Source organism: Lipomyces doorenjongii, assembly GCF_038497915.1.
Source record: "Lipomyces doorenjongii strain NRRL Y-27504 unplaced genomic scaffold V1508scaffold_16, whole genome shotgun sequence".
Classification (NCBI taxonomy): Eukaryota; Fungi; Ascomycota; class Lipomycetes; order Lipomycetales; family Lipomycetaceae; genus Lipomyces; species Lipomyces doorenjongii.
The window spans coordinates 122,274-143,905 of record NW_027118083.1 but is presented as its reverse complement, the minus strand read 5'-3'; the positions used below and the strand labels follow the sequence as shown (position 1 = coordinate 143,905).

The window sequence follows — 21,632 nt, the reverse complement described above, 5'->3', positions numbered from 1 at the left end:
CGGTGTTGGATTTGCTGCAAAGCCGCGTAATGATCGAATACATGCGAGAATGAGGGACGCACAGAGCAGAGTTGTATCAGTCCCGTACACTGTATGCCGCCGAGAGCGGCGGATTGTCATTCGAGAACGAATGAAAGTTTACTTTACTGATTGAGGACACCTGTTCGCCAGATAGTAAACTAACATTATTCAGAATATTAATTCCACCTGTTCTCATATATGCTAACAGTGGTCAAAATGTAGTTCGTTATTATTTTCATTTTCAAATATGTCATTCCTTAGATGATCGGCATTGCTCGTCGAACACTATTGGATCGATCGGTATACGTCATCTACCCCATCCGGCCAAACTCAATTTTGTACTTCGGAACAGCGAAACCGATGTCAGCATTTCTGCATCCGACATTTTTCTGCCTAATTCTCGACTGACACTCTGTCTTTTCGCCGAAACCTTGTATGTGAAAGCTACCAAAACCGTTCAAATATTTTATATTACAGCTGGGACAAATAATTCTATAAATGTAAGCAAATGATCATATACACCCTGAAATGTCAATATACAAATAACAATCATAACCTATATTTCCAAAATTTCTATTACCCCGAGTAACCTTATAATACCAAAAAAAATACCGTGTCTATGTGGCCAAACCCAACCGTACCCGTTAGCACAAAATAATGAGAACAATTTTTTTACTTAATACTTTCCAACTTCACTCATAATAGCGCGAACTTCCTGCTCCATAATTCCGATATGCTCAATCCCACTAACCAATAACGCCTTCGTCTTGTCATCCGCAAAGCTCAACTGAGGAGTCTCCTTTGCCTCCAAACATACGTAGATAATGAGATCGGGCACGACTGTTCCACGGTACAAGTTCGCGCACCAGTACCAATCCTCGGCGACTTTATTGCGTTTCGGTAATGTTGACGTGGAGCCGTTTGTAATTGATGAAACGGCCATGGCATCTTCTGTGCGTTCTACCGCGGAAGAAGAACTGTGTGCACTCTCTACACAGCTCAGCATATTAGAACTGTCTGTCGCAAACGACGAAATATAGCGGTCAAGAAGTACGGATTTCTGCGCTTTCACAAACGTGTACACGCCGTTTAACTCCTTGTGCACAGATAATGCTTTCGTGAGTAACTTGGCCTCCGCAGGCATGTCATCGTCCTCCACGCCAGCTTCCTCGAACGCGCGATTGGCCTCGCATACCGCAAGTTGGTCGATACGTCGGACCAACTCCGCCGCGACCGGTTTAATCGCCACAGGGTTGCCATCCATGGCAATGACCGCTCCGCGAGGTCTATCACGCGGAAGGTGCACACCGATAGTTGCGAGCTCCCTAAGCTTCTCAGACGTAGGCACGGCAAGATAAAAACGATTCCGAGTTGCAGTCAGTCGAGAATCGTCGTCATCCTGATAGGTCGATTGTTGAATTGGTAAAATATTCGAGACCGAGGCGGAAACAGGCGGGATGTAGTAGCCCGCCAGTTGCGAGCGCGCCTGCGACTCAGAGTCCGAGTCGTGATGCGGCGGAGTTTGTGAATGCCTCGAGTAGTCGCGCTCATATGAGTCAGATCGGCAGTGGCGTTTGTGCTGGTGGGCCTCGCCGTCAGCAACCGACTCCGAGTTGATAATGGATGAGATCGAGCTGCTTGGCCGGAGAGTGGTCAATTTCGGCGCGGCTGGTTCGGGTGATGGCGTTCCGCCTGACGCATGAGTGAGAGAAAGTAGTGCCTCAACACCTTGTCGGGCATCGTCTTGACTTCGGGTGCGGATACCGGCAAAGGGTCGGGGCGGTGACGCACCCGCAACTGAGGATGTCGCGGAAGACGCGGATGTAGAGAGAACATCATCCTGTGGAAGTGGGAGAATCGGCGGCAGATGATGTCGCGACGGGGGCGACGCTGCAGCAACGGCAGTCGAAGCAGGCGGCAGCGTGATTCCGGACCGGTACGACTTCTGAAGTTCATACGACGCGCGTTGTTGCGACTGTGATGGCGACGTGAGCAACGGCGCGAGAGTATTACCGCTCGGCGACAATGGCGGCTGTCGGTATTGCTGTGGATATATTCCGCTGTTCTCGACCGACACCTGAGGCTTTGGAAACAGCACGCCGCGCGAGTTTGGTGTCTGGCCGTGGCATTTCGAGCAAATCGAGATTGTCGATGATCCTGGGGGTCCGTTACTGTTGTTGTGGCTATTGTTGTGGAAGTCGTTACCGATCCGTTTAGCATTGCGCCGCGGCTGGTATCTGTAGTCCGGAAATCGCTCCAGATGAGATTTCTTTTCTTCCTGTAAATCAAATGTTAGGACAGCCATACCGATGCCTCAAGTGGCGAAATCGTTCATACATCGCCCAGCTTCTGCCAGACAGCTTTCTCGTCCGGTGACAGTTGCCGCCATTGCTCGCCAATGATTTTCGAAATCTCGGGATTCGTCTTGCCAGGATGTTCGGCAACGACTGAAGCGTGCTGATGTTGTCGGTATAATATAAATGCTGCACTCATTAGCACACAAATCGCGTTTGTGACGACTAAGCATACCATTTCGCGGCCTCGGTACCCTGGCAACCTGAGGACAAAGACAGATGTTAGGCACGCCATGTTGGGCCGGATGTACAGGTTGCTGGGTATGCTGATATCCGTTTTGCAGGGCGGCGTAGTAACCCTGCTGAGGGTGCTGGTTACCTTGATGCATTATCGAATGTGACATTGGCGGCGAATCCTGGGAGATTACCGGATTGAAGGCGTTAGTGAGGACTTGCATGGAGTGAGGCAGATGGGAGTCGTCATCAGAGGAGCCATTGCGATGAAGGGTGGGCTCGAGGACTTGCATCTGCATGAAATGAGGAGATCAGACTACTGGACTTGCCCAATTGAAACCCGTCAGGTGCAGTGATGAAGCTGCTATTGCTATTGCTACTGGTGTGATGAGGCAAAGAGCGGTATATGTAAGCAGCAGCAAGCGAAATCATGATGGGAGGTGGTGGACAGAGGCCACGAGGGTCGGTCTGATCAGTTGTAGTTTTCAAGCCACCTGTTCGCGACCACGAGAGTGACCAAAGAACTACTGAGAACCATAAAAAGAGGATCAATATGTGTTATAGCGGAAAATTGATAGGTGACTTGTTAATTAGTGGCGGAGGGCGGGCGGCCGCGGGAAGCAGCAGCAACAGCAATAGCAGCAATAGCAATAGCAACAGCAACGACGGCCACGACTGGCCGATTATAACAACTTACCGACGGCAGACGAAACTGGGTCGCAGTCATTGCTCAAGAAGCGAGGATCGTGTCAAGGAGAACGCCGACGGTTGGAGAGACGCATCTATAGACGCAGACTGAAACAGGGAAAACGAACTATTAGGGAACAATTCCGGAGTATCCGGGAAGCGTGGAAACAATAATACTGCGGCGAATGATGGACGAACCTGAATCCAGTCGGTAGTGGGAGCCGCGGCGGATCAGCAGTCAGCACTCAGTCCGAGCCTTGTGCGTACACTACTATATGTGTGTTGTTATATTGTATTGCGAGTGGGGGAATGCACGCGGGCGTGGCGGAGAGGTCACAATATAACGTAGCTACGCCCGCAACACGACTGCCAAAACCGTGCAGAGCGACACAATCGTACGGAGAGCAGTTGTCTACCTTCAATCGATTTGCTTAGGGCGTCTCCATACGAGCCATCCGGGACAATGAGATTATGTCAGACCCGGCTCGAGTCCGGGACGTTTTATCCGTCCTGCAATTTTCTTGCATAACTAAGCTGACATACACTTAGTCAAAAGTATCGGACTGTCGGACTTTGCACCTCCGGCTGGCAGTGTTATGGTGTCACTTTACGAATGGTAGTAAGCCTAGTCGTGACATCATTTTCCTCTGATGATCACCACAACAACTATTTTGTCGAGGGTACGCGGGCGGGTACGATGACTCTACCTGCGCCACGCACATAATCCGCTTTGTCCGCCTCCGCCCACCTGAGTTCAGTCGAACTCGGTTCAATACAAGTCCCGTCGCTGGGTCTTGCGATCTAACAGAGTATCAGACAACAATTGACAATATTATATGCATTGTTTGCGGTCCCACTTTGTGAATATGTGAAATATAAGTAAGCTTCACAGGGCAAGCACAGTACTGGGACAGCCGGAAGAGCCGGTACCGAACTTGCCGAAGTTTACCCGGACTGCTTCTTGTTCCCGTGGGGCTGACTCGGCGTTTCGTGGCCCATTTAGCAGCCTCGGCCTTTTGTTTCGGCGTAGGTACCACCAGTACCGAGGGTTCTGCTGCGTGCAATTCATTTTTGAATGCTCAATCGGTAGACTAGCGGATTCCGGTATCCGCTCTCTCCGGAAGGGCAAAGGATGTACCCGTCCAGTGTGCAAGCAACTCTTGGCTTGATATTATGTGATTACTATAAATGAGGGAGAACAAATGGGCATTGCGCGATCTCCCAAGTCATCTTACCCGCCCTTATACCCCAAATAAGCTCGCAGCTCGCATAATAGACTCGCAGTCTGAATGATGTGGCCAGCGCTGACAGGCCGCAGCCAATTGATTATTGATGTCTGATGCTAATCAAGTGCGATCGGCAGGAGCAAGCGAATGTGCATCGTTTGATTGCGATGCGATGACATGCGACGCTTTCTATTGTTCGCCTGTACTATTTGATTGTAAATTTGTGAGGTCTGCGCAAGATGCGAGCAAAAACATGTCATTGTGTATATGACGTGAGCAGTTGCAAATGTCCGCGGTTTCGAGTCCGGTCCGGCCGTGGGCGCCATTCGCAAAACTTGCTCGTTATTATTATTGTGACTAAATACGACCAATGCGACCACACTTTAGCTTGCACACTGAGACTATTGTCTCACAATTAATATGACCGACTCCGAGCTACTGTACTGCCATTAATTTTATACCGTTTATACGGAATCGTTCCGCCTTCATGGAACCACATACCGAAAGCGGACCGTTCGCCTTCATGTCATCGAAAAGCACACGTTTCATTTACTCAACTTAAGGTTTTAATCGTTTCCAATTCATCTTAGGGCTAGACTCGGATCCCGGAATTCGGTGCTGTACGTATAGAAAACGTTATCTCGTCCTGTAAATTTGTAAATTGTTCTATTCTCTGTGTACCGAAAGTCCATGCGCAGATCGGCTAAGTACTGGCTTCATCTCGCACAATCGCTCCCTGGATCATAGATAGATTGAAGGCATTTTTGTGTTATGGAATGTCGTAGTTCTCCCGAATCGATCGCAATAAGAATCCGATTCCGCTTCGGGCTCTCTCCTTTGCACAGACCTATTGATATCCACATTCGGTATGCTCCCGGTCCGATCTAAGCTGCAACATATAACAAACGCCCGCTCTCGGTAGCGGTGGTGCATATATGCCTCTAGCCACGGTTATCCGACATAATATGATTGTGTGATACGCATGGTTAATGAGTTCAGTGGTCAACCCGTCGCATTGAACATATATCCCAACAAGACGAAGATACGACAATTCCATGATCCCCCGAGACTGCAAATATCAGCTATTAACCTTTTGTGTCAACCGGTCTGCCGTTTACAAGTCTATAAGCTTGGATTCGAGTACGGGTTCTGCTCAATATGAGTTCATAAAATACAGCCAATAACAGAAAATCGTACAGAAAGCTATCAGCAATCACCGAAATCTTACAAAATCTATATGTACAATCCCTACCGCCCCGGAACCTCATGTCTCATGCCCTTGCCTTCTTCCCAATATGTAATATAATTGGGTTAATCGATTTCTTCTTCCTCGCAGTCGCGAACGCAACAATATCAAATCCCTTCAAGTTTTCCCGTCCATGCAGGTCGCCTGCAATCCCATTATCCCCATCGTTATCCTCAAGCAATCTAACCTCCGCGTCACCACCTTCACCAGTATTACCACCTCCCAACTTTCTGAGCGCCTCCTCAACAACCCTGCCCTCCTCCAATATCCGTTCCCGTACATCCCGCGGACTCGTCGTCCGGTTCGCAAAAATCGGAGTCGACCGATACGTATGATCTGCTGGTAACGGCGGCATCCACCCCGGTATATACGCCGTCTCCGCTTGTGTCCGCGTCGAAGGCACCAGAGCCGCGAGCTCTTTCTGCTGTTCAATCCATTGCGTAGTCGGCATCCCATCTTCAGCTGCCCGTCCGTTTCCTTGTAAGGCCGGTGCAGATGGAGGCTCCTGGAATATGAACTGTGTCCGGAAATACTCCTCCTCAAGATCGGACGTAAAAATGCCTTCCTCCGTAAACAACAACGCAAGATCGCGAATACCGGGTTTACTTCGTCTCTGTATCAACGTAATTTTATGCAATTTTGTCAATAATCGCAGGAAATCTATTCAGGATCAGCCAAACAAAATTCCACCTCACTAGACAATTCAAAAACCTCGTTTGACATACACTCCTCAGCAATCACAGATAAATACTGTAATGCATCACTCGAACAGGGAATGTCAAGTGCCTGCAAATCCACAGCAACAGGCCGCACCAACAATTCGCCTGCTTGCTCGCAGCTTCCATTGTCAAGCACCGACGGCCCCGCATGACCGCCGCTCGACGGCGGTAGATCGCGCATGCCGCTCAATTCCACCGTGTCCAAAGCAATCCTCCTCGTTCTTCTGATTTACCTGTCTGATATGGAAAAGATGCGCAACTTTCGTGATTGTGGCATCTGTGTGCATAGATCGATTATGATGCATTCGACGACACTGGTCGTGATGGAATATGCGCAGTGCTCTATTTTACGGGATTGGGCGTGACACCGGCGGCCCTCTCGTGCGCCCACAGTTGAGGACATCTCACTGGGACGATATAGTCCCACCGATTTATTATCCACGAGCGACAGTCTGACAAGACGAACTACGAATAGCGAAATGGCATCCGTGACGTCTTTGGACCAGGATATGGCGGAATTGAGAAAGTCGAAATACGACGCAAAGTCAGCAGCAGAGGCAAGTCGCTGTTTATAATATTCCCACACACATCTACTCGACACTAACTACACCTCTACAGGCAAAGGTTTGGATAGAGGGCATATTACGAGAAGATCTCGGGTCGGAAGATTTAGTCGACATCCTCAAAGATGGCGTGATTCTATGTCGGTAAGTCTCGTCCGACTGCTTCGATACGAATTTATATCCACACATTTCGCCGCAGCAAAGGCTAAAGGACGCACTCAAAGACTAGTGAACGTCATCGTACCCTCAGCAAACCTCAAATACAAGACTTCTCGCATGCCGTTCGTCCAAATGGAAAACATCTCAATGTTTCTCCGCGCCGCAGCCTCGCTCGGCCTCCCGCAGTTCGATCTCTTCCAAACCGTCGACCTCTACGAAGCCAAAGACCCCGCGCAAGTCCTGCAGACGTTATACTCGTTCTCGCGGCACGCGAATAAGCAGAATTCAACCGTGCCGTTACTGGGTCCGAAGTTAGCGACGAAGCAGGACTCACCAGTGAAGTTTCCCAAGCAGGGCGTGGATATACCAGCGTGGAATACCCATCAATATGGTTATATGGGAGGTGCCAGCCAAGGTTCAGAAAAAATCGTGTTTGCCAAACGGAGGGATATCGTCAATAAGCCTTGATGCATGTACAGTATTAATAATAAGAGTAATATACAAATAACTTATACAATAACGTGTACAATGGTAGAAGATCCCATCATCGCACGTCTTCACACGCACGTCGAATCTTACCTAAAAGATAGCCACTGAACCGGCAAATCCCATCATTCGTAACCAGCCGATACATATTATTCTTCTCATATGTACCCGGCAATATCGCGCCCTCAGAATCTACGCGGACCATGCCAAGAATATCCTGAACTTCTGGTATACGGCCGTACACTGGCGGATTGCGAAGATCGTAGATCGCCATGTAATTATCCGGATAAGTAGCTGCAATAGAAATAAATAACTGGTCATTCATAATGTTTTCTGCCACGGCGGTGTGCATAATCGGGAGAAAAGCCTTGTTTGGGCGGAAGGTTGCATCGTTCAGCATGCTCGGTGAAGAGGTTGCTGTCCCTATGTGCACTGCAGATGGCAATTTAGACAGAGACAGCTGGTTAGATTCATGAATATACTGTTTCTGTTAGCTTTGCCTTTATGACCACAATGTAATACAGCTTACAATCTGGTCATTCATAGGTAAAGTAGAAAGCATTCGTGTACGGCAGTACCGCAAGTTCACCCACCCCCGCGATATTGGCAACGGAATTCTGAAGAAAATTGTCGCCATTCCAAATCCAAATAGTGCTAATATTACTGAATTCGATCGGCAATATCCCCAGATTGTCAGTTGGCACTGCAATGAAATTTCGAAGATTTCCCGCACTTATTTCACCTAGTGCGGCTGAGAGAATGTCCTGCTCACCATAAACTTCGAATGCCAAACCTGACCTTCACTGTCCAGTTTATGTGCAAGCCGTCAGCAACAGAATCTAGACGTGCAATATTACGCAAAGCTTAACGCTTTCGAACATGGTAATTAAATGGAAGCATCTTTACGGAATCGGTCCTCACGAGCTTCAAATGGCTTACGGTAAATCGTCTGCTTATGTTTATGCAAAGTCACAACTACTAGAGAAATAGGAGAGCCCCACCACCTTGCCCAAATTTACGATAGCAGACAGAAGGCAATAATGAGAAGAAAGAAGAATGGCCACATTATGACTTCGGACCAACTTGATCCCTCTCGCGATAATTAGTGACAATATAACCTCGCTGACACCTACAGAGTGTTCTATTAGTATCAACGTTAGTTGGCCCACCCAGGACATGCTAACTGGTACTGGAACAGAACGGAATTGGAGTAGAGATCGAAAGACAGATAAGGCATGTAGTATTGGGTCTACAAATCAATACCCAATGTTTATGGACAGGATTGCAGGTCGCTGAATGGGTCGACTCTGTTGACTATTCGCGTGTGGCCGGCTATATGGAACCGACAGAAGGCTTTGACGAGTGTCAATCTCAATAGGAGGATAATAATGTTAGATTTGCATTGTTGGACACTGACATGACCGTGTTTACGATTTCACGGTAGATTGGAGAGTATATTGAGGAATTGAAAAACTGGCGTGGATGATGTCATTCGGACGTGCCGTTATGAACGGCGAAGCGAAGGTAGAGACTGACGAGTGACGTATCAATTTTGGAATGGTATGATCGCGCCCATAGAGTCTCTGGCGTAACGCCCTGATCATTCTGTTCTGGCTCTAATAGCACTCTTTTCCATGTTTTTGGTCATTTGATACCGATCTCACTGTGCAGCCTGTACCAATGATGGAATTGGATAGCATATTCCACCGAAATAATGACATCGAACACCTGATACTGCTCTGTAATGAACCTGCGTTGATAATCGAATGCACTTCAGCCGAGATTAGCTGCTGAACTGAACATACGCCGATGGGGAAATAGTTGCTGTGTTGAGATTGCTTTAATCACTAAATGCATTGATGATAGATAAGTAATGTATGCTCTTAAGCTATATTGTATACTATCATTGCTTTTAATATATGTTTTACATTTGATACCTTACGGACAATATCTTATTATACAGACTTATTACACGAGGCTAATGGGACTTGTACCACATACGCTTTGCGGTACACCCCGCAGCTATGACCAACGTCACGTAAACGCCGAATACTCTATATATACCGCTTCCACGTATATCTAGACATAACACTGTTATTTGGACGTACAGCTTTCAGACGGCCTATTGCATCACTTGCTACGTTTATAACATCTGCATTCAGTTCGCGGGTGCACTATGTGCACAATGTCCCTTTATACAACAACTCTCCTACTACTTAATCCGGATCCATATATTTCCATTAATCGGTTATACAGGCGCGTCATCCGGGAGGCACTGCATGTTACATTACCGACCGGATATCTCGACATCTTCGTTGTCCGCCCTCCGACGCGGTTCCGCGAGACACACTATGTCGTCGCACAGTTATACATGATCGCTGCTGAATTGAAAGAGATTGAGCACAGGGAAGATATTAATGTGCGAGTACTCCTTGAAGGTGTGGGCGGGTTCAACATTGCCGATGCCAGAAACAGGAGTTGGGAAGTCGTCGCTGTTGCAAAGGATGGTACATATTCTACTATTACAGGATCGATGTGCTTGCTGCTAACGAATCAGTAGATACAAAGCTGCTCCCAATATTTATAGCTGAGCAGCATTCATCATGGTTTTCACCCGCGTTACAAATTATTATACTGCCTATGGTAGGCAGCATTGAGGCGCCGTCTAGCTTGGGCGATGACAATGAAGACAACTATGCCGACGAAGATGCTCCTGATCTTGGGGTGGCTGGACTTGTAGTCGATTCTACTGACGAGGACGATGGTGAAGTAGAGGATGAAGGCGAGGAAGGTCAATATCCCGTTGTTGCGCGTATGTAATGGGTGACATATTGTCAATTTTCTGATGCTAATTCATTGCAGTTGGCGGCACGTTCGACCATTTGCATGATGGTCACAAGATTCTACTGACCATGGGAGGCTTTCTAACCCGTGAGTCTCTAATTATTGGCGTCGCCGGCGAAGCTCTACTGCAAAATAAGAAATACAAGGAATATCTAGAACCACTGACGCAGCGTTGTGCTGACGTTCTGGATTTCTTGGCGTACATCTATCCAACACTTCATGCAACTACACATGAAATGAAGGATGTTTACGGACGGACTGAGACGATTGAAGCTATCGACGCACTGGTGATTTCCGGGGAAACCAGACAAGGTGCCAAGATGGTAAATGACGAACGGAGGCGGCGAGGGTTCCATGCACTGAAAATTTGGGAGATCGACGTCGTTAACGGTGATGCTAATAATCAATGGGCCGGTAAATTAAGCAGTACAGATATGAGGAAACGGGAGTTTGAAAAGAACCAGTTGGCTAAGAGCCAAGGGACTCAGCAGAAACTTGAGTAAACGAATGACGAAGACGGGAGAATGTGCTCCAGAATAAATCACTAGACACGGCAACTGACTATTAGCATTAGTGGATTACAAGAAAGCTCGTGTATCTAATGATATGTTGCGAAAGGTGTAGAAGTCCTGGAGTGCTTTGCCTCAGTTATTGGCATTTTCAAAGGTTCGGTGCCCGTCTGCATTGAAATTGTCACGATATATTTGGATGTATCATTAATATTAAATTTAATGCAATTACTTTCGTAACTTCGTGCATTTACCTACGAAACTTTGATTATTGCTGAGGGGAAGTCGAATCTCTTTCTAGGGTTAGGTAATATTCATATTAAGTTGGGTATCAAAGTCTCTCAAGGAGGATCTTACGCTGCGAGTTAAGGCCTAGCCACCTAACCCGCAGCCGTATATTATAAACCATTATAAGTTTGCAGAGTTGTGTCAAAGGAAGTGTGTCAAACGAAGTGAAATTGTACAAGCACACGTTTTTCTTCGATAGTATCGCCCTACCGAGACTGCAGACTTGTGATGGGGCATTGTGGGATGATCTCAAAATAACTTGTCTGATGAAAGCCAATGCAGTTCTGGTAATTCGAGCAATCGCAAAGGATCATACTTGGTAAGTTCGTCTATTTGCGTGCAATTCCCGTCATTATACCATGAGTTTGTGTCTGGGGGATTACGGATTCGATGCACTTGGTATATGTGGGTTTTTACCTTATTGTACTTATAAGTCTTGGCACTGAGTAAAGCAATTCACATCTCTCGTATGGATAGATCGAATACATCAGTAGACATAGCCGTCCCTGCCGTTTAATCGCTCCGCACATCCGCTCGGTATAATAAGTTCACATATATAAAGATGCAAGTGTATCAGGACTTAACGCCACCAACCTCGGTAACGTATTCTGTCATTGCTCAATTTATCTCCGCGGCATCTCCAAACCTCATAGTCCTGCGCGCCTCAAAGGTCCTACAAATTTTCGACTTTGTAATGCACGAATCACAAGCTATCGAGAACTTCGGAACGGCAGAACAAGAAGAACGAGTAACTGAATCAGACGAGAATTTCATAGGCGATATCGGCATCGAACACGCGGTCACCCGGCACCAAACCAAGCTTGTCCTTCGAGCAGAATACGAACTGCATGGCTTTGCTACCGGTCTCGAAAAAGTCCGAACGACGTCAGATTTGTCAAGAGACTTTTTGCTCATTTCGTTCGAGACAGCCAAAGTCTCTTTATTGGCCTGGGATGATGCACTGAATGGGGTGAATACAGTGTCATTGCATTACTACGAAAAGCACGGCGTAACTGCTCTGATTAATGCAGATACCACTGAGAATACTACAATCTTAAGGGCAGATGTCAGTGGAAGCTGTGCATGCTTAAAATTTGGGAAAGATCTCTTTGCATTCTTACCGTTTAAACCATATGATGACGAAGATATATTCAGTGTGGCAACTACGAATGGCTTCAGCGAACATAAGAAGACATTTTATCCGTCATTTTTGGTTCGAGCAGCGCGACTAGATGAAGATATATCTGACGTTATTGATGCAATCTTTCTATACGAGTATCGAGAGCCGACACTGGCAATTTTGTACCAGCCGAAACGAACGTGGACCGGCCTAATCGAGCAGCAGAGAGATACGGTATCATTTATTGTTGTCGCATTGGATCTTGTCCAACGTGCCTCCACGTCGATTCTCAGCGTCAGAAGTCTTCCGTATGACATCGTTTCCGCGCTTGCGCTTCCGCCACCAATTGGTGGCACTCTCTTATTCGGTGCTAATGAGCTTGTACATGTCGACAATTCCGGTAGAACCGTTGGTGTTGCCGTAAATTCTGCTGCATTTGAAGCATCCGCTTTCGACTTTGTGGATCGGTCCTTTTTAGAGTTACGGCTAGAAGGTACGAAGGGAACTCATCTACAAGACAACTTCGTGCTACTTTTTCTCGGAACAGGAGAAATGTATTTGGCAGAATTTGCAATGGAGGGCCGTGCCGTTGAAGGGATTGAGCTGCACCATGTTGAGATGAGCGATAAAATTTTGGATACCGCCGCATCAACTGTGAGAGTTGTTCCAGGACGCAAGAAGATTTTCGTGGGAAGTGAGAACGGCGACAGTGTCCTTATATCATGGCGTAAGTCTGGGGACCATATCATTGCCGATAAGACTGACTCCAACGTTTCTGCCACTGTGGTAAAGTCGAAGGAATACGAAGATGAAGATGAAGACTTATATGGTGTATCTGAGAGTGGCAATGCTGAAAACGGAATTCAAGGATCTGGCTTATATGGTGATGAGACACTATCCGAAGATGCATATAAGCAATTCGTCTTCTCAGTGCATGATACAATAACAAATTACGGTCCATTAGTCGACCTTGCCGTCGGTTCCGTCGAACACAGCGGCAATGACTACCGCGCACAAACCGGCGCATCTTCCAAACTAGAAGTAGTTGCCGCTCGAGGAAGTTCATCCCACTCAGGTGGTCTCAGCATTTTTCGAAGGTCAATATCCGCATCTGTTGTTGCCAGCTTCAATTTTCCTGATTGCCAAGCTCTCTGGACTGTTAAAGCTAAGAACAGGAATACGAAATCAATTGACACCGAACAGGTCGACAAATATCTAATAATTTCAAAAACGGATGAGAGTCTTTTGTTTGATATTAGTGAGCAATTTGATGAAGTCAAGAATTCCGAGTTTGATCCAAAGGCGCCGACTGTAGCTGTCGGATCTATATTAGATGGAACGCGGGTAGTTCAGATATGCCAGACAGAAATTCGAGTCTATGATTCAGATATGCAAATTGCGCAGATGCTCCCTATCCCAGAGGATGATGATGACAGCGAACTTCAGATTGTCTCGGCTTCTTTTGGCGAACGGGAGCTACTAGTGTTATTACACAATGGCAGAGGATTGACCTACATCGGAGATGAGGAGACTTTGGAGTTAGTTGAAGTAGAAATATTTGATGCAATCACGGTGAGCTCGACTTATAATTATGATAAATAAGATATTAACGAAAACAGAAATTTGCTGCCGGATGCATTGCCACGATGCCGAAGACATATTTCTCAACTCGAGAACCAAACGGCACGAAAACTAGAAAAAGGAAGCGCAACTATGATCAATCTATATCTCACAGTAGTGGCGTATCCACAGAAGCGGATGTTGTTGCACTTATGGTGACTAGTCATGGAGATCTGCAGGTCTGTAGCAAATCGGTCGAGTGGACATCGTCTAACAAATCCACAGATATACCGTCTTACGGACAATAAATTAATTTATTCGGTGTCTCATATGGATGGGCTTCCGCCTTTCATTGAGTCGCCTCGCCTTCCCAAGCCATTACAACGACCGGGACCAAGTCGGCGGAAGTCCAGTGCAGGAATCGTACCTCACGCCCATCTTTCTGAGAAGGAAAACCGAATTGTCGAAGTTCTGTATACTCCGCTGGGTGATGCCGTCGACAAGCGTAACTATCTGCTTCTCCGCACTGAAAATAATGATGTTGCAGTGTACGAACCCTTTGTCGCAGTTGAAAAGGATGGAACTTCTGCCTTTAAGTTGCGTAAGGTGCCGAAGATGACTATTACGCGATTTCATGGTGAGGTTGGGAACCATGACGCTCTGTCAGATTCACCAAAGGAGAACCAAAAACCTTCTGATACTGAGGATGGCAAAGATAATGTGAAACTGCAACGCATGATAGCACTACCTGATGTCAATGGGTTTGCGGCAGTATTCATTTCTATCAGAGGATCCCACGATACTGAAACACAGGTCGGAATCCCACAGCAAGAGTCATATTGGATATTAAAAACAGCTAAGTCAGTACCAAAAATGATCCCGTCTGCTAGTCGGGAAACCTGGTTTCTTAGTCCGTTTAATTCATTGACAGTTGATCGTGGATTTATTTCCGTTTCAGCGAAAGTGAGTGGGTAATGTCAATTTGAACAGATGAGATAATAACTCACTCTATAGGGTACTGTGCGAATTTGCACACTTCCAACGGATTTCGCCTACGACGGAACGTGGCCAGCGAAGAAGGTTTCCATAGAGGATGACGTGCATGCTATAACATACCACCAGGCGCGATCGATGTATATTGTCTCTGCGTCGAAGCAAGTTCCATTCAGTTTCAAGGAAGATTCCGAAGAGCGAGACAGCGAAGCTCGCGAACCAGAATTTCCAGCCATGGTAGATCAAGGTTCCTTAATACTTGTATCTCCAAAATCGTGGATACCAGTTGACACGTATGAGTTTGAGGCTGCCGAAGTTGCACTGGTCGTCAAGGCTGTACGTCTCCAGGTATCAGAGAATTCTAATGTGCGCCGCCAATACGTAGCGGTTGGTACTGGCGTATTTTTCGGCGAGGATTTACCTGCGAAAGGTTATGTCTATATTTTTGAGATTATCGAGGTCGTTCCCGAACCTGGCAAGCCGGAGAATAATCATAAGCTCAAATTGATCGTGAAGGAGGATGCCCGTGGTGTCGTGAGCACACTCTGCGACGTGAATGGCTATCTCTTAGCGGCACAGGGTCAGAAGGTAATGGTTCGTGCTCTTCGAGAAGACAACTCGTTCCTTCCTGTTGCGTTTATGGATATGAACTTATACGTATCGGAAGCCAAATCCATTAAGAATATGATTCTGATGGGAGATGTCATGAAGAGCGTCTGGTTCGTAGGCTTCTCAGAGGAGCCATATAAGATGCAGCTCTTTGGGAAGGATTTGCAGAGAATAGAGATTGTTGCGGCAGAGTTTGTTGTCGATGGTACAGTCCTGCATTTTGTGGTAGCAGATGCTAAGAGGAAAATCCATATATTACAATACGATCCGGAAGATCCCAGGTCATTGTCTGGACAACGCCTAATTCGAAAATCTGAGTTCTTTACTGGCCATCATATTGAGTCATTTGTCATGGTCCCAAAGTCGCAACTTGCCAACAGTTTGACGGCGAACTCCCATCCAGTCGTGGAGTCAAATGGAACGGCTCCATCCATGGCTCGAAAGGATCAGTATCTGGCGATCGGTTGTACACGCTCTGGAAGCATTGCTGCTGTCCTCCCAGTGTCCGAATCGAAGTATAGACGTCTCGTTTCAGTTCAGCAACAGCTTGCAGACAAAATAGACCATGTTGCGGGCTTGAATCCAAGAATGTATCGAACGTTATCAGCAACTGCAGACCTCAATGGTGCAGCTACACGGGCTGTGCTAGATGGGAATCTGATATTGAAACTAGAATCACTCTCACTTGAGCGCCAGATGGAGGTATTTGAAAGGGCAGGAAAAGGCTCAGAGTCAGAGATTCGACAGCACTTGATAGAGCTAGATAAGGCATTGAGTTATATGTAGATGACATATATTGGGGTCATCTCAAAACATGTATGATTATGTATAAAAGGTGCTGCAGAATTTGCGTAATAAGAGAATGCACAATGTGAGTTGCGTAAGCAATGTTTGATCTATCTAGCATTCATTATAACTTTTATCCGTAAAAATGAGAGAACGCCGAATGCATAGAAGTACCCACTACCAGCTGCCGAGAAGAACCGCACACACGTACATATTATGTAAACCAAATCACTGACCCAAGTAAATAGTAATATACAAAGATACCACCCTAATTCTTCTGCTTCCTTCTCCTGACGGGCACCTTGACTAGCACTTCTTCCCTCTGTTCAGCTGACTCCACAATATCCATAGAATCCTCCTCGATATCTTCCTCAACAGCCTTTGCCACAATCCGTTCTCTCGAAACGAGACCACCCTGTTTGAGAAGCTCTTCGTTTTCTGCAACTAATTTTCTGTCTTCCTCGCGTTGCTTCGCTCTGTTTCCGCGCATTCTGTTCTTGTAAAACGCGCGCTCGCGTTTAGCACGGATTTCTGCCACTCGTTCCATGGCCTTAAGCGTCACGGCAACTAGTTCGCGATTGTATCTGACAGGAACATTACGGCGGGCGGCAAAAGTAAGAGTAGAATCGACGACCATCTCTTTGCCCGCGGCCTTACGGAAGGCTTTCGTCCAACGAACTTTTCTGGGGTTACGCTTCATCTTGAAATTTTTGTGGCATTTTGATCGGCTGTATGGAATCGTTAATGTTGGATACTCACAGAAGTAGTGAGTATGGCTTACCAGAATCTAAATTCTTTGGCATCGTTGCGAACAAACACAATACCGTGACCCGGCTATATATTTGTTGATTAGGGCCTATTAATGATAAATATTATGCGAGCACTTACATAAACCGGTGACGAGCAGAAATGACAACTGTGAATTCTCATTATGGACGTCCACTATATTGTAGGTAAAGAGATGAATTAAAAATATCTCCAGAGCGTCTAACTTTTCTTGGCTAAGAGAATTCCAAACCAGAGAAAATTTCAGTTGTTTCACGTGGTGGGAGCTTGAAAAATAAGTGATGCATCTATAAGCCCTTATCCTAACCGTTCTTCCAATGCACTAGTAATTTTTCACTTATGGAGTAGATTTCACTAAAATATGCCATGAAAACAATTGAACTAAAGTAGTAATAATTCCTATTCCAGCTAGTTCATACAAAACGTGATCAAAGGTTAGCCTATTCTAGATACGAGGATGACGTCTCGACCATCGAGAGACAAGTGTGGCTCCGATAACTGCACGATCACTGAAGCAACCATTTCCGCAGCTTCCTGCATTTCGAGAAGCGGACTATCAAGTACGTTACCTACAACATCTATTGACGCATTGGATATTACATTAGAAACGATCGGAGTTATAAGGAAGCAAAAATGTCCGCCGTACGGACAGCGTTTGTTTGGATCGCCTTCGGAGTGGTATGCGGAATACTTGCGGCGATATCTATAGTTTTTGTAAGTATCTGTTCATTAAGACTTATCTAATGGTGTTGCGATGGACGAAAAGTTGCTAACTGCAATTTAAGACGAGGTTATATACAAAGAAGTATGAGCGAGACGCGTTCGTCACAATTGTTTCAATATTTTCGATATCGGTTGTGTTAGCAACTGCGTGCTTATTACCAGTTGATATTGCGATTGTTAGTCAGGCGACTGGATATATGGATGCGGTTCGTGACTTCGCCATGGTTGTCGTGATGTTAGTATATGCTAATGACATGTGTACATAGGGACTCTCAGGATCGGAGTTAGCTGTTCAGATAGGTGAGTTGTTTTCAACTGAGTAGATATACGGAGGATAGTTTATACTAATAGTTTTGTAGTATATTATCGTATGCCCCTTGAAACTTAACACTAAGGGGTGATACAAGTTATTAACAAGTCTTAGTTCTCTACTCTATTGACGCGTTCCTGATTCTCCTTCTGATTCCATTTACCTACTTCTGGTAAGTTCTTAAGTATGTTTTAGAAGCACCGACAGCTAAGTCACTCGTAAGGTTTGAGGAGTGGGACGACGAGTCGACTACCGGTGGACGCATACGTGGAGCTTTGAAGTACTCTGTCATCTTTCTTGTCATCGCTGTAATCCTTTTGATGCTTGGATTGTTCATTCCATACGGTCGCGGTGTCAGCAATGGAGAATTTGACTTTACTTACTTCCGACAGTTATTGAGGGAGAACCGTAAGCTTCCGAATTTATTGAATATCACTTTATTGTATTAACCGCTGAGTAGGTGGGGAGCGCGCATTGACTTTTATCATCGGTGTGCTTCTTTGCCTCGGTATCATTGTTTATGTCATTTACACAGCTATCGGGTTCGCTGTGTTACCCGTTCTGTGTATGAAGTATCGGCCAAATTTGGCTGATGTTGAACTCGATGATGCGCGTGTGGCTTTGGAGCTGAACCGTGAAAAGCAGCGAATGATTGAGGCCCGTTACGAGGGGTCAACTGTTCAATGGAGTGTAAGAGATAAGCGAGCGTACGAGACGCTTCAACGTGAAGAGCGAACTCTTATCCGCAAGGTCAGAATCAATGCTGGGACGTACCATTGGTACAAGCCGCGATGGCTAGTGAAGTCGTTCCGATACGTTGCTCGCCCTGTAGTTATTCTCATTGGTGTCTTCTTAATGGTATTTGCGCTTTTGATCATTGCGTCAATGATCATATCAATGGTCGACCATATAATGAACACTCCTTGCGGACAACGATGTGGATTCCTGTTATCAAAGTCCATGATTCTGAATCCTATCAATGAAATCCTCAGGGTCGCTTCAAGGGTACGGTAAAGTTGAGTATTTTAATGAAATAGTTCCTAACAGATGGTTAGGCATTTCCAGCGGATTACATCTTGACGTTATTTATTATTGTCTGGCTCTTTGTGTCAACAGTGATTGGTCTGTCATACTTCAGCATCCGACTAATATGGTTCGTCTTATTCCGAATTCAGCGTGGGAAGACTGATCCTCAAGGCTTGCTACTTGGTACCGCTATGTTGATGGTGTCAGTGATTGCTCTTAACTATTCGTTCACAAGCATCATTGCTCCGGACTATTCTCGATATGGTAGCCAACAATTTTGCAACTACACTGTTGACGGTATCTACGGTCTTGTAGGACTATGTGAGGACTATCCTGATCAGCTTATCTCTTGTGCCGAAGCCAGTACGATGCTATTTACCCACCCATATGGCTATATTGATCAGCCTGATCTTATTATGGACCCGCCTACAGCATACTACAACGTGACCACATACTTCAATCAAGTCTGTCGTCAGACAGTGGTCTCTACTTTCATAGATCGTGTGGTTGTTAACTACCCATGGTTCGGTTTGTTCTCTTTCTGGGCTCAGTTTGGCTTTATTGGAGTGTTCCTCATAGCAGTCATCGTTGCCATTGTTCGACGGCCATCTTGGAATAGTTATGACGCGGATGAGGATGACCTAGATCGTCCGGAGGAAGCTCAAGGCTTGTTAAGTCGGACACGAGCGAAGTGGACCAACAGACTGAACTCGACCTGGGATGACTTGACTACTCGTGCCCGGATTGCTGATCAGGCAACTCGGTTGTTTAGTGGCAATTTGGAATAATGGAATGGGATATTTGGATGAACATTTGCGTCTATATGGGCATGGTTGTGATACCATTTGCAAAAAACTTAACGCGAGACAATAAGGATGAGGTTGACCAGTGCAAAACGCAGTGCAGCTGGCGCTTGGTGACATTTGACCATGTCATTCTCCTTATTTATTATCTATTGGAAGAGAAGTGGGAATGAGTGAGAGCTGGATCTTTACATATGTCGCTTCGAATTATAGAAGGGGTGGAGGACTTTATTTTGTGGTTTACTTTATTTGGGTTTAGTCAATGAAGTGTTCTTCGTAATGAATTGTAGTTAAATTATGCTCGTTGTCCAGGAACATGATCGGCGTTATGGTATCCACATATGTAGCCGATGCCGTGCCTAGTATTACTTCGCCGAACAGATGACTTGGGCTCTTTGAGTGTCGGCGTATACTCAGATTATAATCTTATTTCAAGCGTCAGGCAGCAGAGTTGATGATTATAAACATATTTTGCATGATGGCACTGTATGAGCACATTTCAGGCTATTGCGTCGGTCTATTTCAAATATCAGCAGGCTACCAAGGTTTCTTCCTCAACTCTCCTCGAGTGGTAATAAACTTCTTGCGATTCTCAGTGCTAGTCCAATTAATCACACAAGATACAGTAGCAAGCCATGGCAGAGCGTTTACGAAGTGCACAGCTGGCAAATGTCGCTTATAATCCGCACTTGCATCTCATCTGGAAAAAGCGTAGAACACTCTGTTCTTTGATCTGAACAAGTCTTCAAATTCAGCCACAGGAGTAAACTAGAATTAAATAGAGCGATATATCTATCAAGTTATACTGCCCCGACGACGGATTCATGCAAGTGGCTACTAGACTCACCAACAGTAATTATCATTCGCTGCTGTAATATTCCGCTTTGCTCGTCTAGTCAAAGTCGTATTTGCGCGCACGATGGCGTACATTCATGGCTGAGGGCGAATAATCAGGAATGAAGAGAAATTATCACCGATTTGACAAAATGTGATGAATAGTAGTGAGCGAGTGCATGGAGACAAGTGGCCAGTACTGTTGAAAAATTTCCAGTATTCTGTCGATAGTAAAATCTTGACGACATGACTCCTGGGTTTTACGATATTGTACATTGATATGTAATGGGATCATATCTGACAGTTCCATGAATTAGTATGACGCGTATCCTGTTGAAAAAGAATACAGGGAAATTTATTAGTATGCTTTGTTTGGCATAGGTTATCGCTGTTTAGCCACGGTTTGTTTTGTTGTGCTTGAAACAGCATTAGCCAAATATAGTTAAGACTTAGCTATGACTTCTCGCCGGCAAATTCGCGAATTGCTACTGTAAGTCTAGCACGTTGAAGTTTGCGCTAATGTCGGTCATCGTTACTGATGGTGAGACATCATGAAGAGGGCAATGTCTTAAATCTCGGATGGCGGCCGAGACGTCGGCGACTGCGAAGCACGTGGAGCTTTGCGATATGCGTGTCTAGGCTATATAAATCTGGGCAAAACACATTATCAGCTATACGCATATGCGAACAGCCAGCCATATATTCATACACTAATGCCCAAATTGTAGAATCTTATTTCAAATGCTTGTGCATACTGTTCCTCATGGCCCCTTTTAGCCAGGTTTTATCAGTTAGATTCCAAACAA

At 45.8% G+C, this 21,632-nt stretch overlaps 8 protein-coding genes across 8 annotated transcripts; 4 read left to right on the top strand and 4 right to left on the bottom strand.

Moving 5' to 3' along the window:
- Window positions 1-468: 468 nt before the first annotated feature.
- V1508DRAFT_414899 (uncharacterized protein) lies at window positions 469-3,710 on the bottom strand. Its single transcript, XM_066939995.1, has 4 exons — window positions 3,247-3,710; window positions 2,551-2,842; window positions 2,359-2,504; window positions 469-2,299 (listed from the first exon to the last, which is right to left on the bottom strand). Exons 1-4 carry the CDS (start codon window positions 3,274-3,276, stop codon window positions 698-700), a joined length of 2,070 nt encoding a protein of 689 aa, XP_066796665.1. The 5' UTR covers window positions 3,277-3,710; the 3' UTR covers window positions 469-697.
- Window positions 3,711-5,626: 1,916 nt separating this feature from the next.
- On the bottom strand, window positions 5,627-6,868 carry V1508DRAFT_70535 (transcription factor TFIID complex subunit 8 C-term-domain-containing protein). Its single transcript, XM_066943023.1, has 2 exons — window positions 6,434-6,868; window positions 5,627-6,368 (listed from the first exon to the last, which is right to left on the bottom strand). The coding sequence occupies exons 1-2, from the start codon at window positions 6,606-6,608 to the stop codon at window positions 5,734-5,736; spliced, it is 810 nt and encodes a 269-aa protein (XP_066796664.1). The 5' UTR covers window positions 6,609-6,868; the 3' UTR covers window positions 5,627-5,733.
- Window positions 6,624-7,743, top strand: V1508DRAFT_414888 (calponin homology domain-containing protein). Its single transcript, XM_066939994.1, has 3 exons — window positions 6,624-6,984; window positions 7,046-7,134; window positions 7,215-7,743. Exons 1-3 carry the CDS (start codon window positions 6,907-6,909, stop codon window positions 7,615-7,617), a joined length of 570 nt encoding a protein of 189 aa, XP_066796663.1. The 5' UTR covers window positions 6,624-6,906; the 3' UTR covers window positions 7,618-7,743.
- On the bottom strand, window positions 7,485-8,366 carry V1508DRAFT_368638 (uncharacterized protein). Its single transcript, XM_066937414.1, has 2 exons — window positions 8,165-8,366; window positions 7,485-8,116 (listed from the first exon to the last, which is right to left on the bottom strand). Exons 1-2 carry the CDS (start codon window positions 8,270-8,272, stop codon window positions 7,694-7,696), a joined length of 531 nt encoding a protein of 176 aa, XP_066796662.1. The 5' UTR covers window positions 8,273-8,366; the 3' UTR covers window positions 7,485-7,693.
- A 1,314-nt stretch (window positions 8,367-9,680) lies between these two features.
- V1508DRAFT_384414 (uncharacterized protein) lies at window positions 9,681-11,214 on the top strand. The gene is made up of 3 exons (XM_066937771.1): window positions 9,681-10,142; window positions 10,196-10,447; window positions 10,498-11,214. The coding sequence occupies exons 1-3, from the start codon at window positions 9,812-9,814 to the stop codon at window positions 10,980-10,982; spliced, it is 1,068 nt and encodes a 355-aa protein (XP_066796661.1). The 5' UTR covers window positions 9,681-9,811; the 3' UTR covers window positions 10,983-11,214.
- A 255-nt stretch (window positions 11,215-11,469) lies between these two features.
- V1508DRAFT_384412 (CPSF A subunit region-domain-containing protein) lies at window positions 11,470-16,506 on the top strand. Its single transcript, XM_066937770.1, has 5 exons — window positions 11,470-11,595; window positions 11,754-13,968; window positions 14,016-14,195; window positions 14,242-14,919; window positions 14,971-16,506. Exons 2-5 carry the CDS (start codon window positions 11,839-11,841, stop codon window positions 16,342-16,344), a joined length of 4,362 nt encoding a protein of 1,453 aa, XP_066796660.1. The 5' UTR covers window positions 11,470-11,595; window positions 11,754-11,838; the 3' UTR covers window positions 16,345-16,506.
- V1508DRAFT_384408 (ribosomal protein L24e-domain-containing protein) lies at window positions 16,375-17,386 on the bottom strand. The gene is made up of 3 exons (XM_066937769.1): window positions 17,233-17,386; window positions 17,126-17,178; window positions 16,375-17,072 (listed from the first exon to the last, which is right to left on the bottom strand). Exons 1-3 carry the CDS (start codon window positions 17,272-17,274, stop codon window positions 16,613-16,615), a joined length of 555 nt encoding a protein of 184 aa, XP_066796659.1. The 5' UTR covers window positions 17,275-17,386; the 3' UTR covers window positions 16,375-16,612.
- A 52-nt stretch (window positions 17,387-17,438) lies between these two features.
- Window positions 17,439-20,449, top strand: V1508DRAFT_455055 (uncharacterized protein). Its single transcript, XM_066942604.1, has 8 exons — window positions 17,439-17,844; window positions 17,916-18,059; window positions 18,120-18,153; window positions 18,213-18,221; window positions 18,278-18,335; window positions 18,387-18,571; window positions 18,624-19,168; window positions 19,219-20,449. The coding sequence occupies exons 1-8, from the start codon at window positions 17,764-17,766 to the stop codon at window positions 19,975-19,977; spliced, it is 1,815 nt and encodes a 604-aa protein (XP_066796658.1). The 5' UTR covers window positions 17,439-17,763; the 3' UTR covers window positions 19,978-20,449.
- Window positions 20,450-21,632: the final 1,183 nt, after the last annotated feature.